The sequence below is a fragment of the Eschrichtius robustus genome, chromosome 2, assembly GCF_028021215.1.
Source record: "Eschrichtius robustus isolate mEscRob2 chromosome 2, mEscRob2.pri, whole genome shotgun sequence".
Taxonomy (NCBI): domain Eukaryota; kingdom Metazoa; phylum Chordata; class Mammalia; order Artiodactyla; family Eschrichtiidae; genus Eschrichtius; species Eschrichtius robustus.
In genome coordinates, this window is record NC_090825.1 from 117,492,229 (window position 1) to 117,515,679 (window position 23,451).

General features: G+C 47.7%; 1 protein-coding gene across 1 annotated transcript; it reads left to right on the forward strand.

The window, feature by feature from the left end:
* The first annotated feature begins 1,443 nt into the window (after positions 1 to 1,443).
* SLC4A9 (solute carrier family 4 member 9) lies at positions 1,444 to 14,057 on the forward strand. The gene is given in 26 exon segments (XM_068534507.1): positions 1,444 to 1,643; positions 1,997 to 2,049; positions 2,052 to 2,156; positions 2,442 to 2,489; positions 2,492 to 2,539; positions 2,975 to 3,030; positions 3,183 to 3,314; positions 3,316 to 3,341; positions 3,597 to 3,684; positions 4,042 to 4,196; positions 4,562 to 4,678; positions 4,841 to 5,006; positions 5,180 to 5,313; positions 5,483 to 5,739; positions 6,990 to 7,048; position 7,086; positions 7,262 to 7,449; positions 7,579 to 7,692; positions 8,909 to 9,070; positions 9,218 to 9,396; positions 10,115 to 10,186; position 10,612; positions 12,386 to 12,454; positions 12,714 to 12,887; positions 13,499 to 13,654; positions 14,004 to 14,057. Coding segments are annotated over 26 exon segments (2,814 nt in total).
* Positions 14,058 to 23,451: the final 9,394 nt, after the last annotated feature.

The window sequence follows — 23,451 nt, forward strand, 5'->3', positions numbered from 1 at the left end:
ATTGAAAAAATAAATAAACAAGGCAGTTACTAGTAGTGATAATTGCCAGGAAGAAAAACAGAGAAATGTGATGGAGAAACTTAGGACTCCATGAGTAGGTAATATCTAAGATGAGACGTAGGTGACAGGGATCCAGTCCTGTGAAGATCTGGGGTAAAAGCCTTCCGTGCAGAGAGAAGAGCCACTGCAAAGACCCTCAGGCAGGAACAGGCTTCACATAACAGAGGGAGGCCAGTGTGGCTGGAAAGGAGGGAGCAAGGACAGAACGGTATGAGAGTCCATCAGGGAGGCAGGAGGGCTGGAGCCAGACTATAGACCAGATCTTATAGACCATGACAGAGTTCGATTATTCTTCTAAGAGTAATGAGAATGTATTGGGTGGGTTTTGAGCAGAAGAGTTGTATGGCTTGATTGCCTTTTAAAAGAACCTCTATGTTTGAGTGAAATGGAAACGTATTTAAAAAAATAAAAATAAAAATAATAAAATGAGGGTCCCTATGGCTGCTGTGTGGAGAATGGAAGAGTGGAAGCAGAGAGATCACCGTAAAAGGTTAGAAAGCTATTGAAATAATTCGGGTGAGACATGATGGCAGCCTGGAACAGGGTGACCATGTTGAAGTGGGGAGATGTGGTTGAATTCCGGAACTACTGTGAAGGTAGAGCCAACAGGACTTGCTAATAGACCACGTTCTCCCTTGCTCATCTAGTGCCAGGAACTCCTCCACACACACACCCTAGCTGGCTCCTCCATCCTCACTGGGGGGCTGAGTTAGAGAGGCGGACCCCAGGCACACAGCTAAATTAGGAAGTTTCCAGGTGTTGTTGGACAAAGGAATTTAAGACTCAGGCATCTGTTCTTCATGAACTGCCTCCACTTTCCATCATTAGCCCATTTAGTGGGCAGGGCCTCTGCCTGCTATCTCCCTTCTCCATTAGCCTGCTTGACTTCTATAGACCCAGTTATTTATTAGGTCTCTGTTTGTCCAAATGGGTGCCCTCAGGGTGTGTTGGTGACACTCAAAACAGTCCACGGTATTTGGTGTTTGTATTTGATACAGAGTAGTGGGTAGTATAATCTGGGGGTCAGTCCTAAGACCCAAGCCAGCGATGTATTCCTGTTAATTTACACAAAATGCAGTGGGGTCAGACTGGATCCCACAGGAAATGCTCACCACCCTTTTGCCCCAGGTTGGGCATTTCTGGAGAGCCTGGGAAAGGTCAAGCTAGCCTCACACTCTCAGGCTAGCAGGGAATGGGGAAAACAAGCAGGGGAGGAGGTGACTGGTTGGCTCTGGAGTCAGTAGGCCTTGCCGTTTGTGTTGTGCAACATGCGGGGTGCATTATAACTGCAGCCCCTGGGCCCCTGGGGCTCAGAACCTAGGCCCCTGGCCTCAGAACCTAGGACCACACCAGTCCCTGAGAGTCTGTGCAAGCCTCACCGAGATGAAGCTGCCAGGCCAGGAGGAGTTTGAAGTCTCCAGCGCTTGTGAAAATGTACCCACAGGAGAGCTAGACAGTGGCCCTGGCAGCCCCTTAGACACAGACAGCAGGGAACAGGGGGTACCCAAGGACCCTCTGCCTTTCATTCAGCTGAATGAGCTGCTGGGCTGGCCCCAGGCCCTGGAGTGGAGAGAGACAGGCAGGTGAGTGGGACCCAGGCCAGTTTTATGGGGCCCTTCCCCTTCCCACACTGGGGCCTCCTCCATGACTCCCAGCTCTTCCTGTGTGTGGGGTGGTATTCTCACTCCCAATCAGGAGTTCCTTCCTGTGTTCCCCATTTCAGACCCTCACCCTCTATGGTGCTCAGCCTTCTCTGCAGTCTGGTTTTGAGTTCCCCAAGACCCAACATGAGGGCTGACTGCCCGGGAGGGGCATACTCTGTACCACTGGGCCCGCAACTTCCCCACCGTCTCACTTTCCCTAGCTCTCCTGTGTCCCCACTCCTGAACCTGGGAGAGAGGTCCTCAGGAACATTGTCTGCCCCTCTTCACCACAGGTGGGTGCTGTTTGAGGAGAAGTTGGAAGTGGGTGCAGGCAGGTGGAGCGCCCCCCCGTGCCCACCGTGGCACTGCCTAGCCTCCAGAAGCTCCACAGCCTGATGGCCAAGGGCCTCGTCCTGCTGGACTGTCCAGCTCAGAGCCTCCTGGAGCTCGCGGGTATGCTGGGACCCTTTGCTGGGAGGGCCTGGGCATCCAGGGCATTTCTCTAAGATTTCCCCCACAAAGTTTTGGAATTTTCCAGAGCCCACCCCACCCCACCCTGGGGGATTACCCATCCCTGTCACAGGGGAGAGATAGAAATGCAGAGTGAAGAGAAAGTTCACCGGCCCCTGCGTTCCCTAGACTCTCAGAAGGGAAAGGGACCTGAGCAGAGGGCAAAGGGGAGAGTTCAGGGGCAGGGAGCTCACAGGAAAGGGTGGGAGCCCCACCTCTGTTCTCCAGAGCAGGTGACCAGAGTGGAGTCGCTGAGCCCAGAGCTGAGAGGGCAGCTGAGAGACCCCCGCACCTCATCCAGACCACAGGCACCAGCCCCTGCTGAGGTGAGAGGCCCCTCCCTGGGCCCAAGACCAAAAACCCTGGGATGGGAGGGTCCCAGATCTCCCCTGCACCTTCCTGGACCAAGAGTGGCCTAGCCTCAGCTCGGACCTCAACCCAGGACTCATGAGTGAGAAGAAGCAGGGGTAGTAGTGAGGGGAGAAGAATGGAGGGGCTAGAATCACAACAGCCAGAGCTCTGTGAAGGGATGTTCTTGGTAGGCACTGTGCCAGAGGTCTACGCACAGTATCTTATTTAATCTTCACAACCACCCTGGGAGGTAATACCACAATTATCCCCATTTTAGTGATGAGAAAACTGAGGAGCAGAGGGGGAAGTTGTGCTCCAGTTTTCACAACTTGGCAAAGCTGGTCAGGGAGCCCTGGTGGATCCACCCCAAAAGCCTGTGCTCTTAATCATCGCATAATCCTGTTTTGTAGGATCTGCTCGTCCAAGAGAGGCTTCTCACGAGGAGGAAGCCCCCCTGAAGGAACAGGTTTGTGGCACTTCCTTGGGCAGGGCTGGGAGAGGAGTTAGGGATTAACAGAGGTCCACCCTCCACTGGACTCCTCCTCAGGCAAGATCCTGCCAACATCCCCTTCCCTGAATAACCTTTCATTCTCTGTGTCTCCTTGAACCCCAACCCAGCATCAGAACCCTCTGAAACAGAAGCTCCCACCAGGGGCTGAAGCAGGGGTTGTGTTGGCAGGAGAGCTGGGCTTCCTGGAACAGCCAGTGGGGGTCTTTGTGCAACTGTGGGATCCAGTGGTGCTGGGGACCCCTTACTGAGGTGCCCCTCCCCAGCAGGTGAGGCTGCTGAGTGGGGGTCAGGTATCCTGGAGCCCAGAGAAGGCCTTTACTGGCGAGGGGATTAGGAGGTTTTTGGGTCCAGTTCTCTGGGGGTGGGGATGGGGACTGGTACTCAGGGAGGGGTGGCGGTCAGTGCTGCAAAGAAGGTGTGCACAGGAGCGTGTATATGGGGTTAGTAGTGAGGTCAGAGGCCAGGGCTGCCCTGTGAGATAGCAGCCTCTGTCTCTCTCTGGGACCTGGTTCCTTCCTCAGGTTTTTCGGCCTTCTCCTTGGCCCTCCCACACAGGGAAGGGGCTACCATGAGATGGGCCGGGCAGTGGCCATCCTCTTCAGTGACCCGGTGAGCTGGGCAGGCACGTGTGTGTCTGTGTGTGTGTGTATACGTGTGTGCACGCTTGTGTCAGTGAGTATATGGACTCTCCACGTGCGATCAGTACAGCAGTGAAGCAGAGTGTGGCTTCATGTCTGGGAGCATGAGGACTGAAGTTCCCTTGGCTACCACCGCACCTCCACCCCTTACCTAGCACAGGACTGGCACACAGTAGGCACCCACAGATACTCACTGAATGCATGCATGCGTGAATAAATGCTTGAATGACTCGTCTGCCTATGTGACTTGTGTCTAGTTTTGAAACTGTGAAAATGCATGTAAGGGTGCAGATCTGTATTTAGTGCCCCTCTGTGCCCCTATCCCCAGCAATTCCAGTGGTCAGTTTGGTGGGCCACCAACTTTCATGACCTTCTGGCAGCCCTGGATGCTTTCCTAGAGGAGGTGACAGTGCTCCCTCTAGGTCGATGGGACCCAACAGCTCAGATTCCCCCGCCTAAATGTCTGCCCTCTGAGCACAAAAGGTATCTGGGGGTCATCATGCCCTAGAGATCCTTCCCCAAAGGCCTTGGGTCCAGTTCCACTGTTGAGGAGGGGCAGTGGGGTAGGGGAGGGGACAGGAAAGGGGCAGACCTGAGTTCTGCTGGACCACTCTGTCGCTGTGAGACCTTGAACCTTCCCCTGCCGGAGCCTGGCTTTCACTCCTGTTAGGAGGTCAGAATGTGACCTGGACCTTGTTGAAGCGAGGCCCAGGTCTCCGCGGTCAGAGCCGCGCCCCCAGCCAGCAGAGACACGAGCCGCCGCCAGGGGGCAGGGTGCCGCGAACTACGGGGCCGAGTCGCGATCTGGCCGGGGATCCTCAGCCAACTCGGGTTCCCCTTGTCCTCAGGCTCCCCTCGCAACTGTGGGAGCCCAAGGGCCCCTCTGCCCGGCGAAGGACCCCGGCTGAGGACAGGCACGGCCGCGGGCCGCACGCGGCCAACCCGGAGTTGCGGCGGACTGGCAGGTGAGGCGAGCTGGGGTGGGAGCGAGGGTAGCTGTCCTGGGCCGGGGGAGGAGTCACACAGGCCCCGAGGTGTGCGCTCACTGTGGGGGGCGGGGGAGGCTCACCTGGCCCCAGGGACGTGGGATGCGGGAACCTGGATCACTGATGACCCACGGGCGGGAGGCTCCTTGTCCAGGACGTGCGCCGGAAGGCCTCGTGGTACCCCAGGGACTTCTTGGACGCCCTGCGCCCCCAGTGCTTCTCGGCCGTGCTCTGCATTTACCTGGCCACCGTCACTAACGCCATCACTTTCGGAGGTCGGCTGGGAGAAGCCACCGACAGTGCTCAAGTGGGGGGCGGGGGTGGGCGTGTGGGGAGTAGGCGTAGCTTTGGTATTCCACCAGCCATGCCCTTCCCCCTCCTCTGGGTCTATGGCTGGGCTGAGGAGGCTCCTCGGAAGCTTGGTTCCTGGGCTGAGGAATCCAGGGTCCTGTGCTGACAGGGCCCACTGTTGGCTTCTAGGGGGTGCTGGAAAGCTTCCTGGGCACGGCAGTGGCTGGAGCTGCCTTCTTCCTGATGGCTGGCCAGCCCCTCACCATCCTCAGCAGCACCGGGCCAGTGCTAGTCTTTGAACACCTGCTCTTCTCCTTCAGCAGGTAAGAGAACTCCCCCACCTCACCTGACCTCACCTGACTAGCACACCCTCAGCCTGGTCTCAGCTGGGTCAATAGGGGAGGGTGGAAACTGGCTCCAGGGGCACCTGACCCGGATTAGGTTGGGAGCAGAATGGGCACTTCCAAGCCCTGCCTGTCTCTCATCCCCCAGAGATCACAGCCTGGACTACCTCCCCTTCTGCCTGTGGGTGGGCATCTGGGTGGCCCCCTTCTGCCTGGTGCTGGTGGCCACAGAGGCCAGCGTGCTGGTGCGCTACTTTACCCGCTTCACCGAGGAAGGCTTCTGTGCTCTTATCAGCCTCATCTTCATTTATGATGCCGTGGGCAAAATGCTGACATTGACCCGTGCCTATCCCATCCAGAGACCTGGCTCTCCCGCCTATGGCTGCCAGTACTCAGACCCAGGAGGTGGGCGAAGGAAATAGGGAGCTTGGCAAAATAAGGGAGGATGCAGGAAGGGTTGTCCCCGTACTGTCCCCCTTAGTTAAGTTCAACAAAAGGCTGAGTACTTACCCAGTAACCAGCAGCACTCTTCCCTATTCTGGTTCTGAGTCAGATGAAAAATAAGTCAACAGAGCAGGCCCAATATCTTTATTTCTGCCAGTGCTGAGAGAAGAACATGGTTGTATCTATGGGTATATGGGCTTCCTAATGATGAAACCAAAATTGGATCGACTTACCCACCCAGTCGTGGCTGCACCGGAGAGGGACTGTCTCACCCTAGAGGAGCAGAGCTAAATGCACGCAGGGTGCAGGCAGCTTACTCCCTAGAGAGGGAGAGGAAGGGGCAGGGCCAGGCATGCCCAGCTTCTTCTCCCAAACTCACCAATCAAATAAATCACTGCTCTTCTCCTGGGCCGAGTTACTGACTGGGTGGAGAGGAGCTTGGAGTATTACACTTGCACATTTCCCTCCACATGGACCAGGACTGAGGAAGAGGTGTCCTCTCAAGAGTTCCAGACTCTGTACTAGGCATGAACAAGACTAATTCTGGCCCTGGTGGAAACACACAGATTTGTGTGCTCATCCATTTGTTGGGCGTCTGCTTTGGCCAGTCCTGTGCTGGGCACCTGGGTTACAGATAGGTAGGGAATTTGAAGGGACAAGGGCATGAGAATGTCCTGAGGACAGACTTGATAGTGATCGGAGTCAGCAGACAGATGAGTCAGAACTAAGAACTTTCTGGTTCAGCTGGACCTGTGAAATTAGGCTCCTGATTTGGGCTGGAGAAGGTTCCCAGGGGAGGAAAAATCACCTGAATTCTTTTTTTATTTTTTTTAATAAATTTATTTATTTTATTTATTTATTTTTGGCTGCATTGGGTCTTCATTGCTGTGCGCGGGCTTTCTCTAGGTGCGGTGAGCGGGGTCTACTCTTTGTTGCGGTGCGCGGGCTTCTCATTGCCGTGGCTTCTCTTGTTGTGGAGCATGGGCTCTAGGCACGCGGGCATCAGTAGTTGTGGCTCACGGGCTCAGTAGTTGTGGCTCGCGGGCTGTAGAGCGCAGTTTCAGTAGTTGTGGCACATGGGCTTAGTTGCTCCGCAGCATGTGGGATCTTCCCGGACCAGGGATCAAACCCGGGTCCCCTGCACTGGCAGGCAGATTCTTAACCATTGTGCCACCAGGGAAGTCCCCACCTGAATTCTTCTCTCCTTCCAGGAAATGAGTCTCAGTGGACAAGCACAAAGCCAAAAGACAGAGATGGCATCTTCAGCGTGGTGAGGGCCTGTTCCTGGGAGGGCCTGGGAAAGAAAGGGTGGAGACCAAAGAAGTCAGTAGTTCCAGGCTCTTCCCACCCCTCATAGGTCACTGAGGCCCAGCCATTTGCTATGGTTGCAGATCTCCTATCTTGTGTACTCAGTCTCAGTGGACATCAGTGGACATTTATTTCACTGCCCATAACCCCATCCTGGACCACCTCTCCACACAAGACCTAGGCCTAGTCAATGCATCCTTGCTGCCCCCACCTGAGTGTACCCGGCAGGGAGGCCATCCTCGTGGGCCTGGCTGTCATACAGTCCCAGACATTGCCTTCTTCTCCATTCTCCTCTTCGTTACTTCCTTCCTCTTTGCCATGGCCCTCAAGCACGTAAAGACCAGCCGCTTCTTCCCTTCCATGGTGAGTGTCACCTCTCTTTCTGTGGGAGAGAACTGGCTCTTGGCCTTGGGCCCTGTCTGCAAATGGGAAAGGGGGCAGAAGGAAGGGGATGGTGGCCTGAACCTGACTGAGTGTCTGCTGGGTGGCCAGGTGTGCAAGATGCTGGGTGACTTCTTCTCAGTCCTGGCCATCCTGCTGGGCTGTGGCCTCGATGCCTTCCTGGGCCTAGCCACGCTGAAGCTCACAGTGCCCAGAGAGTTCAAGGTGAGAGCTGGGAGTGGAGGGCAGAGGGCAAAGCAGGGCCAACAGAAAGGACCCTAGAGGAGGAAGATGAATAGATCCCATACTTCTTCTCTAGTCTTCTGTTTTCTCACTCATAAAATACAAATAGTATAATAATGGTCTCACAGAGTTGTTGTGAGGACACATCGTGTGCCAGACACATAGTAAGCACAGAATAGGTAGCTACTATTATAGGTAAGGGGTTAAAAGAATGGGTTCTGGTCAGCCAGCCCTAGGTCTGAATTCCACTTCTGTCACTTCCTAGCTGTGTGACTTAGGGAAGTTAACCCGCATTCTGAGCCTCAGTTTCTTCATCTATAAAATGGAAATAATAAATTACCATAGTTTCTACCTCACAGGTTGTTTTGAGGTTCACAGAAGATCATAGTGCAAAGCACTATCACATTTCTGGGACTGGCACATACCAAGACCTCAATAAATGCTAGCTATTGTTGTTATATGTTCTCCCTACTCTTGGCATGGCCCTACCCACTACACTACTCCCCAAACTCTTCTTGGCACCCACGATTGCCTGCTCTGATCCAGTAAAGCTGGAGCTCCCTGCCCAGGGCATGACAGTGCACAGGACAAGGCTCAGCACTGACTTAGCACCTAAACTTTGCTTGTGCGTTTGGAGACCTCCCCTCCAGCTTCCCTCAGGGCAGGAGAGCACGGGGGCTCCAACTGAGGCAGCCTCAGGGGCTCAGAACCCAAGGCAGCAACTGGAGCCCTGCCCCCCACAGACGCTTGTAATCAGAGCAGACGCAGACACACCCAGCCCTGCCCCTGACCCAGATCAAGGCAGGTCTGAACCTGAGTTGCCCAGCGCTGGATGGGGGTGCGGGGTGCCTAGGGAGAAGCTCTCTGTACATCAGGAAGTGTGGGCGGGCCTCATCCACCACCTCCTCCTCTTGCAGGGAGGGAAGGACCCTGAGAACCAAAGTCCAGAGCCCCTAGCTCCAGCCCAACCCCCAGGCTGGTCCCCCTCCTTCTGCCCTCTGCCATCCTTGCACTGGGATGCTTTGAACCAGCTGTGCACATACAGACTGCTCCCACCTAGCATTCAGTGTCTTAGAGCCTGCAGGGGGGTGGGGGGGATGAGGGGGGGCGTTGTGGAAGAGTGCCAAGGCTGGAGTGTGCAGGTGAGGTGCTCTTGAGATACCCTCTCCGAACCTGTCCACGGACTGCCCTTCCCTAGCCCACACTCCCTGGACGTGGCTCGCTGGTGTCACCTTTTGGAGCCAGCCCCTGGTGGCTGAGTGTGGCAGCCGCCCTGCCTGCCCTGCTATTGTCTATCCTCATCTTCATGGACCAGCAGATCGCAGGGGTCATCCCCAACTGCACCGAATATAGACTGCAGGTAAGGCCTGCTGGGTAAGACCCTAGGTCCCTAGCCCAAGGGACAGGAGCTCCAGGGTGGGGTCCAGGCTCCCCCTCTCCCACCCCAGAGGACAGAGGGCTCAGATCTGGGCTAGCTTCATCCTCATTGCCCCACCGTTACCTGCAGAAGGGAGCTGGCTTCCAGCTGGACCTCCTCTGTGTGGCCGTGCTGATGCAGCTCACATCAGCTCTTGGGCTGCCCTGGTGTGTCTCAGCCACTGTCATCTCCCTGGCCCACATGGACAGTCTTCGGAGAGCGAGCAGAGCCTGTGCCCCAGGGGAGGCTCCCAGCTTCCTGGGCATCAGGTGAGGCCAGTATTCAGGAGGCTGGAATGAGACGTGGGCAGCAAGGTGGGGTATTGGGTACAGGGCAGAGTTATTTGGGCAGCTTAAATTGTAAGCTGGCGACTCCAGAGGGCTCTCTCACTGCCCCATGAGCACTGCTGTGGGGCGAATGGGTGGGTTCTGGGCTCTGAGGTGGGTGAGTCAGGTCTTCCCCTCTCCTCCTTCAGCCCTGAGACTGGGAGGGGCCTCCAGAGGAGCGTCATGGATATGAGTGTGGAGGCAGCCGGGGCTGAGCAAGGATGAGGTGCTACCTAATCATCCCCACTCAGTGTAGAAGCACCTCACTGATATTACAAAGTAACCATCACAAAAACAATTTTGTTGGAAACACAGTCTAACTGTCGAAAGTATGTGAAATCAACTTTGCAAATTATGAAGTAGAAGTTTTTATGGTAGTGTAAAAATTGCTAATTTTCCATCAAAATAAAAGATAAAAACAAAGAGCAGCTCTGAGCTTGAGCTGCTGAAGAGGACTGGGACCCCCGTATTGAAGTGACCTGTCCCTTCCTCTCTGCCAATTTTTCACACCAAGCTAAGGTCCCCTCCCTGCCAGGTAACTCTCAGGGGATCCCTCCACTTCCCTCCTGCCAGGGTCTGTTGTGATGTTTGGCCAGTGTGCCCAGCCTGGGCACCCCAGGGGCTCTCCCAGACCCTAGCTAAACTCCTCCTTTCCCCACAGAGAGCAGAGGCCGACGGGCCTGGCGGTGTTCATCCTCACAGGAATCTCCATCTTCCTGGCACCTGTACTCAAGTTACCTTAGTCAGACAAGCCAGCATCAGGGGCAGGGCAGTAATAATAATAAATGTAGGAAGAACTGACATTGGCTGAACATTGACCGCATGCTGGGCACTGTGTTAAGTTTTCTCCATACATAGTCTCATTTAATCCTCACATTACCACTGAGAGGCATATGCACTTTAAAAATGAGGAACCTGAAGATTAAAGAGGTTAAGGAGCTTACAAGAGACCACCAAGAGGGCTTCCCTGGTGGCGCAGTGGTTGAGAATCTGCCTGCCAATGCAGGGGACACGGGTTCGAGCCCTGGTCTGGGAAGATTCCGCGTGCCGCGGAGCAGCTGGGCCCGTGAGCCACAACTACTGAGCCTGCGTGTCTGGAGCCTGTGCTCTGCAACAAGAGAGGTCGCGATAGTGAGAGGCCCACGCACTGCGATGAAGAGTGGCCCCCACTTGCCACAACTAGAGAAAGCCCTCGCACAGAAACGAAGACCCAACACAGCAATAAAATAAATAAAAAGTTTAAAAAAAAAGAGACCACCAAGAGACCTAGTTTCTCAGACCTATCTGAGAACCCAAACTCTGACCCAGTAGGCTTTCTACCCAGTGGAGCAGGGTGCAGACATGCCACCATCCCCAGGGCCCAAGTACTACCCTTGCTCCAGACTCTCAATGAGCCTTAGACTAAGAGTGTGATCATCACAACCCAGAAAAACTTTGAGGCAAAACCCCTTCACTTCTCCCTCACCAGATGTTTATAAACACCTACTGTGTGCAAGGCTCTGCGAGGCACCTGGGAGAAGGGGGTGGGGAGGGGAGTAATATTGAAGAAGAATATGGAACCAAGCCCCTGTCAGCAACACATACACATGAATAAAAATTAAGCAACAAGTAACAGCAGAAAGGTTCAACAAGCCAAGACAGCAAAGCAGTCAAGGAGGATGTGGAGAATGGTACACAAATTCACAGGCAGGACGACAAGAGGTTAGCGGAGGGAAAGGTCATGGAGGCTGGGTGAGAGTAGAGTAGTTGAAAGAGTCAGATGGACCGGATCAGCCGCTGACTAACTAGGTGACTCTCATTCAGCAGATTTTTACCGAGCATAAGCCATGTGCCAAGCACTCTTGCAGGGACTGGGGATATAGTGGTGATCAAAACAGATCATCCACATCTTGCATTCTGGTGAGAGGAGACACATAAAAACAATTAAAACAATAAACTAGGATAATTTCAGATAGTGATAACTTCTACGAAAAATAAAAGAGGGCAAGGTGATTAAGAGCACCAGGGGTCTACTTTATTTATTTATTTATTTATTTATAAATTTATTTATTTATTTTTGGCTGCATTGGGTCTTCATTGCTGCGTGCAGGTTTTCTCTAGTTGCGGCAAGCAGAGGCTACTCTTCATTGTGGTATGCGGGCTTCTCATTGCAGTGGCTTCACTTGTTGTGGAGCACGGGCTCTAGGCACGCGGGCTTCAGTAGTTGTGGCACATGGGCTCCATAGTTGTGGCTCGCGGGCTCTAGAGCGCAGGCTCAGTAGTTGTGGTGCACAGGCTTAGTTGCTCTGTGGCATGTGGGATCTTCCCGGACCAGGGCTCAAACCCATGTCCCCTTCATTGGCAGGCGGATTCTTAACCACTCAACCACCAGGGAAGTCCCCAGGGGTCTACTTTAGATTGGCTGGTCAAGGAAGGCCTTTCTGGGGTGTTATGACATGAGTAGTGAGAAGCATGAGTAGTGAGAGGGATGTTAGGGAAGAGCATTTTAGGTGGAGGGAATAGGGAATTCCCTGGCAGTCCAGGTTTAATCCCTGGTCGGGCGGAAAAAAAGAGAAACATAAGTGGAGGGAATAGCAAAGCAAAAGGCCTTGCAAGGGGTAGAAGTAAACTTGGACATAGTGAGGAAAGGAAAGGGGGCCAGTATAGCAGGAACAGAGAGAGCAGAGAGGAATGTGAGAGAGAAGAGTGGTAAGAGAGGTAATGGGCAAGTTACTTAGCCTCTCTGAAATCCAATTTCTCCATCTGTAAAATGGAGAAAATTATAGAATTTACTGCATCTGATTGACGTGAAGATTCAATGAAATCAGGCAATACAAAGTGGGTATGCTTACATGCTGGAGGCTGGAGGCTGGGGGTGGAGCCTGGGGGTGTGGGTATCTGGGCAGCTGGCAGAGGTGAACTACTTTGCCAGCTCTCCACTTCTCTCTACCAGTTCATCCCAATGCCTCTGCTCTATGGCATCTTCCTATACATGGGGGTGACAGCAATTAGCAGCATCCAGGTGAGTCCATTAAAATCACCAAGTAACCCCACTCTTCTCCTTTTCTTTCCCGCTGGTACTTCCTGCCTGCATTTGCCAATTCCCCTCCTCTCCTCTTTTCCTGCCTCTCCTGGCCACAGGGACTCTGCTGCCACGCTGTGGTTGGAGAGGGGACCAAGGGAGCCTTCTGACCGTTCCCAACGCTGGGCTTGGATAGCTAACAGTGACACCCTCCAGGCTACCTGAGTACCCTGCTTTCCTCCTCCTCTTGTTCCCCCAGTTCACGAAGAGGGTGCAGCTATTATTGATGCCAGCAAAGCACCAGCCGGACCTTCTGCTCTTGTGGCATGTGCCTCTGAGGAGGGTCCACTTCTTCACAGCCATCCAGCTTGCCTGCCTGGGTCTGCTTTGGATAGTCAAGTCTACCCCTGCAGCCATCATCTTCCCCCTCATGGTGACTCGGGGCAGAGTTGGGTGGTGTCCTGATGGCCCCCAGGAGACTCAGCCTGGGAGGGTGGCCAAGGCCTGAACGAGAGGGAGAATCTACCCTCTGTCACTTGCCTTGGCTCTGCCTGGTTGGGAATCCTAGGACAAAGAAAGATGGCCAAGGGATGACTACAGATGGGCTAGACCTGGGATACCTGGTTCAATTCCTTTCCCAATCTCTTTGGGCTGATCAGCCACAGGTAGGGATATAAAGCCCAGAAGAAAACTGAAGACCTGGGAGAAGCAAGGCTGGCACTTTTGTTACTCAGTAAGCTGATAATGTAAGTGGCTTCTGGCTTTGTTCTTACTGAGGAAGTTAAGAGCCATGGGCTTTGCACTGGAACCAATCTGGTTACTACATCCCAGCTCTGTGACCTCTGAGAAGTTACTAAACTCTCAGGGCCTCAGTTTCTTTCTCTGTACAGTGGGAATAATTATGTCTACCTCATATGAATGTGTTAGCATTCAGTGAAACTACACACAATGCCTTGCACATAGGAAGTGCTCAATAAATGTTACTGTTGTTAATGTTCCTGCTGCTATTGCTGGCAGCCCTTGGCTTTGTTTCTATCCCTGCAGTTGCTAGACCTGGTGGGGGTCCGAAAGGCATTGGAGTGGGTCTTCTCACCACAGGAACTCCTCTGGCTGGATGAGCCAATGCCAGAGAAGGAGAGAAGCATCACTGAGAAGGGGCTGGAGCCAGAGTACTCATTCAGTGGAAGTGACAATGAAGATGTGAGCTCCAGGATGGGCCCTCTCAGGAGAACAGGGCAGGGGTTGGGGAGAGAGGTCTTCTCCAGGAGTTGCCCCTAAAGTGTAATATCTCTGTTAAGTCTGAAGATCTGATCAACACAATCATTCCTCTTTGTTCTGTATTAACATAGGCACACTGAAGGAGCGAGGGAAATTTTTTCTTCATATGAGCCCAGGGTGGATGGAAAGGCCTGTGGACAAAGTCCTGATCTTTGTCTTTGTCTTAATGTGGGTTTATATCCTTTCACTCTCTGGGTTCCTTTCTCTCTGCTGTCTGTCTCAGTCTTTTGTCTTTCTGTTCCCAACTCATCTTCGGATCTCTGTTCCATAGTCAGAGCTGATGTATCAGCCATAGGCTCCGGAAATCAACATCTCTGTGAATTAAGTGGTATGGAGTTGGGGCTCCAGGAAACTGAGCGTGAGGTAAGGGTGTGAGGAAAATGCTCCAGGTGTTGAGGATGGGGAGGTGCGGGCTCAGACCTTGGAAAGCTCCAGTGTGCTGAACAGCCCTGTTTTCTCTACATGCTCCAGTCCCTCCTGAACCCCCTAGTGGGGGAGGGGGTAGCAGAGTCTCTCCAGAGGAAAGAAGGAAACAAGCAAGGGTTCCTGGGCTTGGCTCCCTGTGGCACTGAAGTCTGGCCAGTAGAGGGAGCTCAAGCTCACACCAAACTGGAAGGGATGGGGGGTGGGGGAGGGAAGGGCGCAATGATAAAAGAATGGGAAGGAGCAGGGAGGAGAGGAAGGGAGCATAAAGCCTCCAGCAGTTTTCCTTGCCTTGGAGGCTCCTCCCATAGGCTGCTTAGAACCACACTCCAGACAAGTGGAAGGATTCTTTGTCACTTGCCCTCTCTGCCTTTCCTTCATTTTATTCATCCATTTATCAAAACATTTTCTGAGTACTTTTGGAGTATCCAGGTACTAGAGATACACAGTGGTAAGACAGTCATGGTCCCGGACCTCAAGAAGTTAAAATTCCAGTGGGAAAGACAACTGTTAGAGTGGGATAGTGCTGGCTAAGGGAGGGAGAGGCTGTGGCAGCAGAGAGGCCTCCGATCTCTTCTTGGAGGGTGGTGAAGCTACAGTGGTGGGAGTTGGGTAGGGCTTCCAAGAGGAAGTGGTCCATAATTTGAAATCTGAAGAATGAACAGAAGCTAGCCAGGATAAGATGGAGGGAAAACGTTCTAGACAAAGGGTACAGTACATGCAAAAGCCTGGAATTTTTCCCCCTTGATAAAATGAACTCTCTGGGGCTCCGCCTCGCCATGGCTCTCCAGGCCCAAGAGCCCGAGTCCCCACCAGTTGCAATGGAAAATTCTGGGGGCTGGAGGGAGACAGGGCAAATCACGGGATGGCGCAGAACAAGATCTCCTGAGCTCTCCTTATCCCCTATCACTGCTTGGCTCTGTTCTTTGCCTTGTTGTGTAGTCCTTGCTCTGACCCCACTATGTCTTCTCTCTGTTCACAGGTATTTACTCAGGAAGTCAGGACATTGTTGGCCTTTGGCTAACTGCCAGATGCTCAGTCGGCTGGGAACCTGGAACGTTGGGGCAGGACAGGAAGGCAGCTGGCCAAGACCTCGTTCACCCTCCTGAGCCGGGAGTGGAGAATGGCAGGGGACAAGCAGGTTTGCTTTGTGGTTGGGAAAGTCTGGTAAGCCAGAGGGACTGACCAGACCCCATTCACTCTTTACCCCATTGAAGGAACCTAAGTCTAGAAGCCCTTCCCATTTTGAAACATCTGTCCTCACAAATTCTCTTTTGTACAGTCAGGGGGTTGTCAGGGAACTCTTTTCAGTTTGCAAAAGGGAAAAAAAGTCCCTCTTTCCAGAAAAGTATTTCTCTATTTTAAACAGTTTTTTTACACATATAAAAATAAACTTTAGTTTTTTGACCACAAAAGTGAATGAGATTATTGCAAAATATTGGAACACTCCAGAAATGTATAATTTTGAAATGGAAATCATCCCAGAGATAACCAGTGTTTCATTTTAGTGTATATTGTTCAGATTTATTGAGTTCTATAACATGCTTGATACTTAATATATGTTGGATGTTTTCCCCATGTTGGTACTACATACATATCCAACATTCCTCTTGCATAGAATAAATAACTTTATAAATTGAAAAAGATATCATATATACAAAAGAGTATATAAAATGTCTTCTGCAAGTGCAAGAATTTCTCCAGAGTATATGCCTAGGAATGAAATTAAAGAGTAACAATAAAAAGAACACCTGTGTATCCAACACTCAGGTTAAGAGATATCCTAGTGCCTCAGAAATCCTTCTGTATGTTCCTCTCATACTGCACCCCTAACTCCCCATAAACACATCTGAATTTTATGGTAATTATTTTCTTGCTTTTCTTTATAGTTTTAACATCTATTTATGTATACTTATGTATTTATTATTTGGCCTATTTTTGAATGTTATATAAGTGGAATCACAGTATATGAGTTCTCTGCTTCTTTCACTCAGCATTGTTTTTGAGAATTATTCATATGGACCTCTGCAGCTGTAGTTTGCTTATTTTCATTGCTGTTTAGCACTCCATTGTATGACAATACCACAATTCAATTATCCATTTTACTGTTGACTCAAAGAATTCACTGCTGAAGCCATCTGGACCTGGTGCTTGCTTTGAGGAAAGTTAAGTTCATTCAAATTTGTTAATGGTTATAAGATTTTTTAAAAAAATTATAGACTATATATTTTTAGAATGGAGAAAATCAAGGTTAAGTTTAAGTTACAATTAACAAAGGTAAAATGAAGTTTTGTTTTTGTTTTGTTTTTTTTTCTTTTTTGGCCGCTTGGCTTGCAGGATCTTAGTTCCCTGACCAGGGATTGAAACCGGGCTCCCAGCAGTGGAAGCGCCAAGTCCTAACCACTGCACTGCCATGGAATTCCCAAAATGAAGGTTTTTATTGAATTATTTAACAGCCTAAAATTTTTTCCCCAAAACATGAAGATCCAAAACGTCCCATAAACAATAAACTGTGATTCCAAAGCACACAGCCTTTCAATTACTGAAAATGTTATCTTTATCTTATTTCAGTTGGTCCAGGGTGGGTTTTAGCAGCATTTTTTGGTAATTTTGGCTTCATGTTGTCTGGAGAGAATTTACAGGTGGTGACTAATAGGCAAATAATTTGAGAAGTTCCTCCCTTAAATGTTTTATAGGGACTTCCATGGTGGTCCAGTGATTAAGACTCCGTGCTTCCACTGAAGGGGACACGGGTTCGATCCCTGGTCGGGGAACTAAGATCCTGCATGCCACGCAGTGTGGCCAAAAATCAAAAAAAAAAATTGTTTTATAGACTTGAGCCTCCTCTTTCTATAATATTATGGCTGTTTCAGCCCCTGGCAAAAAAGCATTTGCTCAATAAATGTTTTGAGAAAGAGTGTTTGAATAAATGATGCAGAAATGTTATGAATGCAACAGATGATTGTTAAATATTCAGTGAACATCAGTGAGAAGAGAAAATCATACTTTCTATCCTAAAAAATGAAAAGTGCCGTCTCTTTTGCCACGCTTTCGCAAAATGATTTAAGAAATCTGCTTCACAGTTTGCAGCACTAGTTGAGAGTAACTTTTGGGGAAGGTACATAATGAAAAAGACAGTACATAGTCTATTAATATAAATTAATGATCCCAAATAAGGATTTAAATAATGGGGGCCTAAATCAGTAGTGTGTTTTTTTTACTGGTGATGGACTATACTAAAACAGTGATATCTATATCAGTAAGAGAAAGGAAATATGAAGTATCAAGTTCTTAAATATAATTTTAAATTTTTTTATTTTTACATTTTTATTTATTTCTTTTTCTGGCCATGTTGTGCGGCATGCAGAATCTTAGTTTCCCAACCAGGGATTGAACCCATGCCCCCTGCATTGGGAGTGCAGAGTCTTAACCACTGGACTGCCAGGGAAGTTACCCTTAAATGTAATTTTTTTAAATTGAAGAGTCCTAGTCTTCCTCTTCATCACATAGGCAGCACCTTTGAAGTAAACAAATCTGTAACTTGACCAATTTTTTGGAATGCAGGTCACAGTATGACCCGACCCAGCCTCTGATGGTTAGCTTCATCATAAGCTCCATGGCCTCAACTCTGGGAAAGACTGTATTTTTTTAGCACCATTTTAGGTTCAGGATATAGGATTTTTAGGCTCTTTATTTCTTCTTTAGCCAGTTTTGGTGAATTGAATTTTTCTAGGAATCTATTCATCTTATCTAAGTTTTCATATTTATTGGCATAAAGTTATTAAAACCTTTATCTGTTTAGTCTATGTAGCACATTTAGCTATAGTCCCTTATCATTTTTAATATTGTTTGTACTCTCTTTTTTTGTTCTGGTTACTCTTGCCAGAAGTTAGTCTATTTTATTAGTCTTTTTTTTTAAAATAAATTTATTTATTTTTGTTTATGATTTTTGGCTGTGTTGTGTCTTTGTTGCTGTTCACGGGCTTTCTCTAGTTGTGGCGAGCAGGGGCTACTCTTCGTTTGCTGTGCGTGGGCTTCTCATTGCGGTGGCTTCTCTTGTTGTGGAGCATGGGCTCTAGAGTGTGCGAGCTTCAGTAGATGCGGCGCGTGGGCTCAGTAGTTGTGGCTCGTGGGCTCTAGAGCGCAGGCTCAGTAGTTGTGGTGCACGGGCTTAATTGCTCCGCGGCATGTGGGATCTTCCTGGACCAGGGCTTGAACCTGTGTCCCCTGCATTGGCAGGCGGATTCTTAACCACTGTGCCACCAGGGAAGCCCTATTAGTCTTTTTAAATAATTAACTTCTGGCTTTGTTGATCTTCTCTATTAAATATTTTTTTACTTCATTAATTTCTACTCTTTATTATTTCCTTCCATTTTCTTTAGGTTTATTCTGTTAATTTTCTAAGTTCTTAGCTCATTATTTTGAGCCTCAGTTATTTCCTGATGTAAGCACTACTGCTATAGATTTCCTTCATAGTACCATTTTAGCTGCATCCCACAGTTCTGATATAGTATTCTCATTACCATTTATTTCTAAGTATTTTCTAATTTCTACTATGAATTCCTCTTTGACACACAAGTTGTTGAGAAGTACATTTAAAAATTTTCCAGACTTATGGTTTTTTTCTCCTTAATTAATTATCTTTTTATAACGGATTTCTAACTTAACTGCATTTAGACATTTGTGAGGCTAACTTTATGGCCTGGCGTGTGGTCAGTTTTTATAAATATTCCACGTGTGCTTGAAAAGAATGTTTACTCTCCAATTTTGGGGAGCAATTTCCTACCTATTTCTATTAAGACAGCCAGCTAGTTGTGCTGTTCAAAATATTCTATATAGTTCATAAGTTATTTTTGGGTCTGTTTGAACTATCAAGTACTAGAGGAGGTATGTTAATATACCTACTATGATAATGATTTTGTCAATATCTCCTTGTGGATATGTCAAATTTTGCTTTTATATATTTTTAAAAGCTGTGTTATTGGGTGCTTTCCAGTTTAGAATTGTTATATCTTCCTGGTTAAATGATCCATTTACTATTTTGTTATGGTCTTATTTTGTGATGACTAGGAATGCTTTTGCTTAAAAGTATTCTGTCTGCTAGAAATATAGTTATATCAGCTGTCTTTTGGTTAGAATTTACCTATATTGTATACTTACATTCTTTGAATTTTAGTCTGTGTTTTTATATTTTAGGTGTATTTATTAATACCAGCACATAGCGAGATATGGTTGTTGTTTTTTTTAATCCAATTTGACAATCTGTCTTTTAGCTAGAGAACTCAGTCCATTTACATTTAGAATAATTACTAATATGTTTGGGTTTTTTTTTTGGTTTTCTATTCTGTTTTTCTGTGTCTTTTCCCTTTTCTCGTCTTATTTTGGATTGATTGAGCTTTCTTGTCTTTTAATTTTCTTTTCCATTTTCCTCCCTCTACGCATTTGGGATATAAAAAAAAGGGAAGTCAAGGATGACTCCAATGTTTCTGGCATAAGTAACAGGAAGAATGGAATTGCCATTGACTGAGTTCATATTTGGGCGTTTTAAGTGTGATGCCTTTTAGATAATAAGGCAGAGATGTCAAATAAGTAGCTGGACATGCAAGTCTGAAGTTCAGGGGAGAGGTCTGAGTCAGAGATAAAAATTTATAAGTTTATTAGTATATAAATTATATTTAAAATGGACTAGGTGAGATTGCCAAGGGAATGGACTTGGAGAAGAGATCCAAGGACCAAATCTTGGAACATTCCAGTGTTAAGAGGTAGGAGGTTGAGAAGCAACCAGGAAAGGAGAAGACTGAGGAGAGGCTGGTGACATGGAAGCAAAACCAGAAGAATATGGTATCATTCTTGCAGTAAGAAAATGTTTCACAGAGAAGTGTTTCTGGTTAAAATTTGTTTTAGGATCATGCTAACTCATTACTTTTGTGCCAGTTCGTCTATGATTTTTAAAGTTAAAAATTATATCTAACCTAGCATTTTAGTTGCTTAACCTAGCATTTAGTTATTTAGGTTGTTCAGAAATTTTAATCCATACAATGCCAGAAATGGAAATTCTGATGGCTCTTTTTAATGTTATAAAGAAGGATCCTAACATTATAGTCTAAGTATCTATTGATTGAGAATGTCTTCATTTAGACTTATTTAAATATTCAGCAAATACTTACTGAACATCGACAGTATCCTGTCAGATAAGGTTTCTGATTTCATGGAGTTTACATTATAGTGAAGGATAGAAGTAACAAACAATGAATAAGATCATCTCAGATAATGGTAAATACTCTGAAGAAAATCAAACAGGGTAATATGATAAGGACTGGGAGAAGACATTACTTAAGATGGATGTTCAGGGAAGGCTTCTCAGAGGAGGTGACCTTAAGGTAAGACCTGAGTGACAAGGAACCAGCCAAATTATCATCTGCCTGCAGTCAAGGAGTGGTAAACATACACATTAATTTTTTTTTTTAAGATTTATTATTTATTTATTTAATTTATTTTTGGCTGCATAGGGTCTTAGTTGCGGCATGCGGGATCTTCATTGAGGTATGCAGGATATTTTGTTGCAGCGCACAGGCTTCTCTAGTTGTGCATGCGGATTTTCTCTTCTCTAGTTGCAGCGTGTGGTCTCTGTAGTTGTGGCGTGTGGGTTCCAGAGTGTGTGGGCTCTGTAGTTTGCGGCACACGGACTCTCTAGTTGAGGTGCACGAGCTCAGCAGTTGTGGCCTGTGGGCTTAGTTGCCCCGCGGCATGTGGGATCTTAGTTCCCTGACTGGGGATCAAACCCGTGTCCCCTGCATTGTAAGGCGGATTCTTTACCGCTGGACCACCAGGGAAGTCCCCCATACACATGAATTTAAGAGCTCTATAGTCTTTTTTTTTTTTTTGGCTGCTCTAGGGCGACACGTGAGATCTTAGTTCCTCGACCAGGGATTGAACCCGTGCCCCCTGCAGTGGAAGCACAGAGTCCTAACCACTGGACTGCCAGGGAATTCCCAAGAGCTCTATACTCTTTAGATTGGGAACCACTGTCATATGGGAAAGATTTTGAAGTACTGGCTTCAGACTTAGCCCTTAGCTTGGTCAGTCCAGACCATATGGGCCTGAGATATTCCTTTCCAGGCTCGAACCCATAGACTTCAGTTTTCTGTCAGTAAAATGGGGACAAGAGCCTGGATTCTAGGGTGCTGCAAGGGTTAATTAATGCCTATAACATTCTTTAAGATCTTTAGTGTATGTGCTGCCGAAGTGAGCACTCTTTAAGATCTTTAGATGAAAGACCTAGTGCTGCATAGATGGTTATTAGAGCCTCCCAAGCCCCAGGGAAAATCTCTCCATATCAGTAACCTAGGTTGTCTCCTCTCCAGTCTGTAGCTGTGGAACAATGGTTCTCAAACTTTCATGGGAATTGGAATCAAACGTTGTTATAATGTGAATTTCTGGGTTCTCTACTTGAAGTTCTTGTTTGTTTTTGTTTGTTGTTATTGTTGTTTGTCTACTTGAAGTTCTGATTCTCCCTAAGGTTCTGGGTTCTCATCTTCTTAGTTCTGTGTTCTTCTGTCCTCTTGTCCAGTGCCTCATGCTTCCCAACACTCTAGATTTTTGTCTTTGCAAATGGCCCTGAGTGTGCATTTGTCTATATATACTAAGGTCAGAGACATCTTTGGTCATTTTTCCTGAGAGCAATTCACAGCAGATATTGGGGAAGGCAGGAATGTGTCTGTATCTACTTCTCAAATTAGTCACATGTTAGAAGGAGGATTTCAGGGAAACTTTCGAATAAAAGGAGGGAGAAATTGCTGACTGGTACAAAATGGGAGATGAATACATGGAAAGTAATTAATCCTGGTTTGAGGACCAGTTCACTGCTTCTTACCTCTCTTCTTGGTGCTGAATCCCAGTATAGGGGCTGTCCAGGGCTTGATAGATCACTTCATTCATTTACTCATTCATTCATTCAACAAATATGTATGTATTAAATATTTATTATGTGTCAGGCAGTGTTTATATGTTGGAATTCAGTGTTAAATAAGACAAGATCTCTATTCTCCTGGAGTATCCATTCTAATAGGGGGAGACAGAAAATAAATAAATATATAAAGATACATACATAAGACTGTTTCAGACACTGATAAGTACAATACACAAGCTAATGTGATAAAGAAGGTGGGTGACTACCTTAGATTAACATTTGAGCAGAGACCTGAATGACAAAAATACGTCAGCCTTGAGAATACGGAGGAGGGGATGGAGGAGAAGCATTTTTGGCAAAGGGAATATCAGTGCAAAGCCCTTCAGGCAGGAAGGACCTCAGAATGTTTGAGAAAATGAGAAAAGGCCCACATAACTAGAGTGGAGGAGTGAGGGAGAGAAAATTTCAGGATGAGGCTGGAGAGTCTGAGGATTAGGGTTGTAGGCGACCATAATGTATACCTTGGAAGAAGCGGTGTGGGTGAGGCCTTGTCCCTTGGGGTAAGAATAGTAGAGGCCAACTCAGAATTGCCAGAACAATCTTGAAAATGAAGAACTGTGTTGGAGGACTCACACTTCCCAATTTCAAAACTTAATTCAAAGGTATAGTAATCAAGACAATGTAGTACTGGCATAAGGAAAGACATATAGAATTGACAGTCTGGAACAAACCCTCACATTTATGGTCAATTAATTTTTGATGAGGGTGCCAAGACAATTTAATGGTGAAAGAATAGTCTTTTCAACAAGTGGTGCTGAGAAAACTGGATATCTATATGCAAAAGAATAAAGTTGGACCCCTACCTCATGCCATATGCAAAAATTAACTCAAAATGGATCAAAAACCTAAATGCAAGAGCTAAACCACCTCTTAGAAGAAAACATAGGTATAAATCTTCATGACCTTGGATTTGGCAATGGTTTCTTAGATATGACACCAAAAGCACAAATAACAAAATAAAAAAATAAACTGGGCACCATCAAAATTTAAAACTTCTGTGCTCCAAATGATACTATCTAGAAAGTGAAAAGACAACCCACAGAATGAGAGAAATATTTGCAATCATATATCTTATAAGGGACTTTTATCTAGTTTACAACTCAATAATAAAAGGGACAAATAACCCAATTTAAAAATGGACAAGGGATCTAAATAAACATTTATTTAGATATATAAATGGCCAATAAGCACATGAAAAGATGCTCAACATCATTAGCCAACAGAGAAACACAAATCAAAACCACAGTGAAATACCATTGATACTCACTAGGATGGCTATAAATAACAAGTATTGGTAAAGATGTGGAGAAACTAGAAACCTCACACA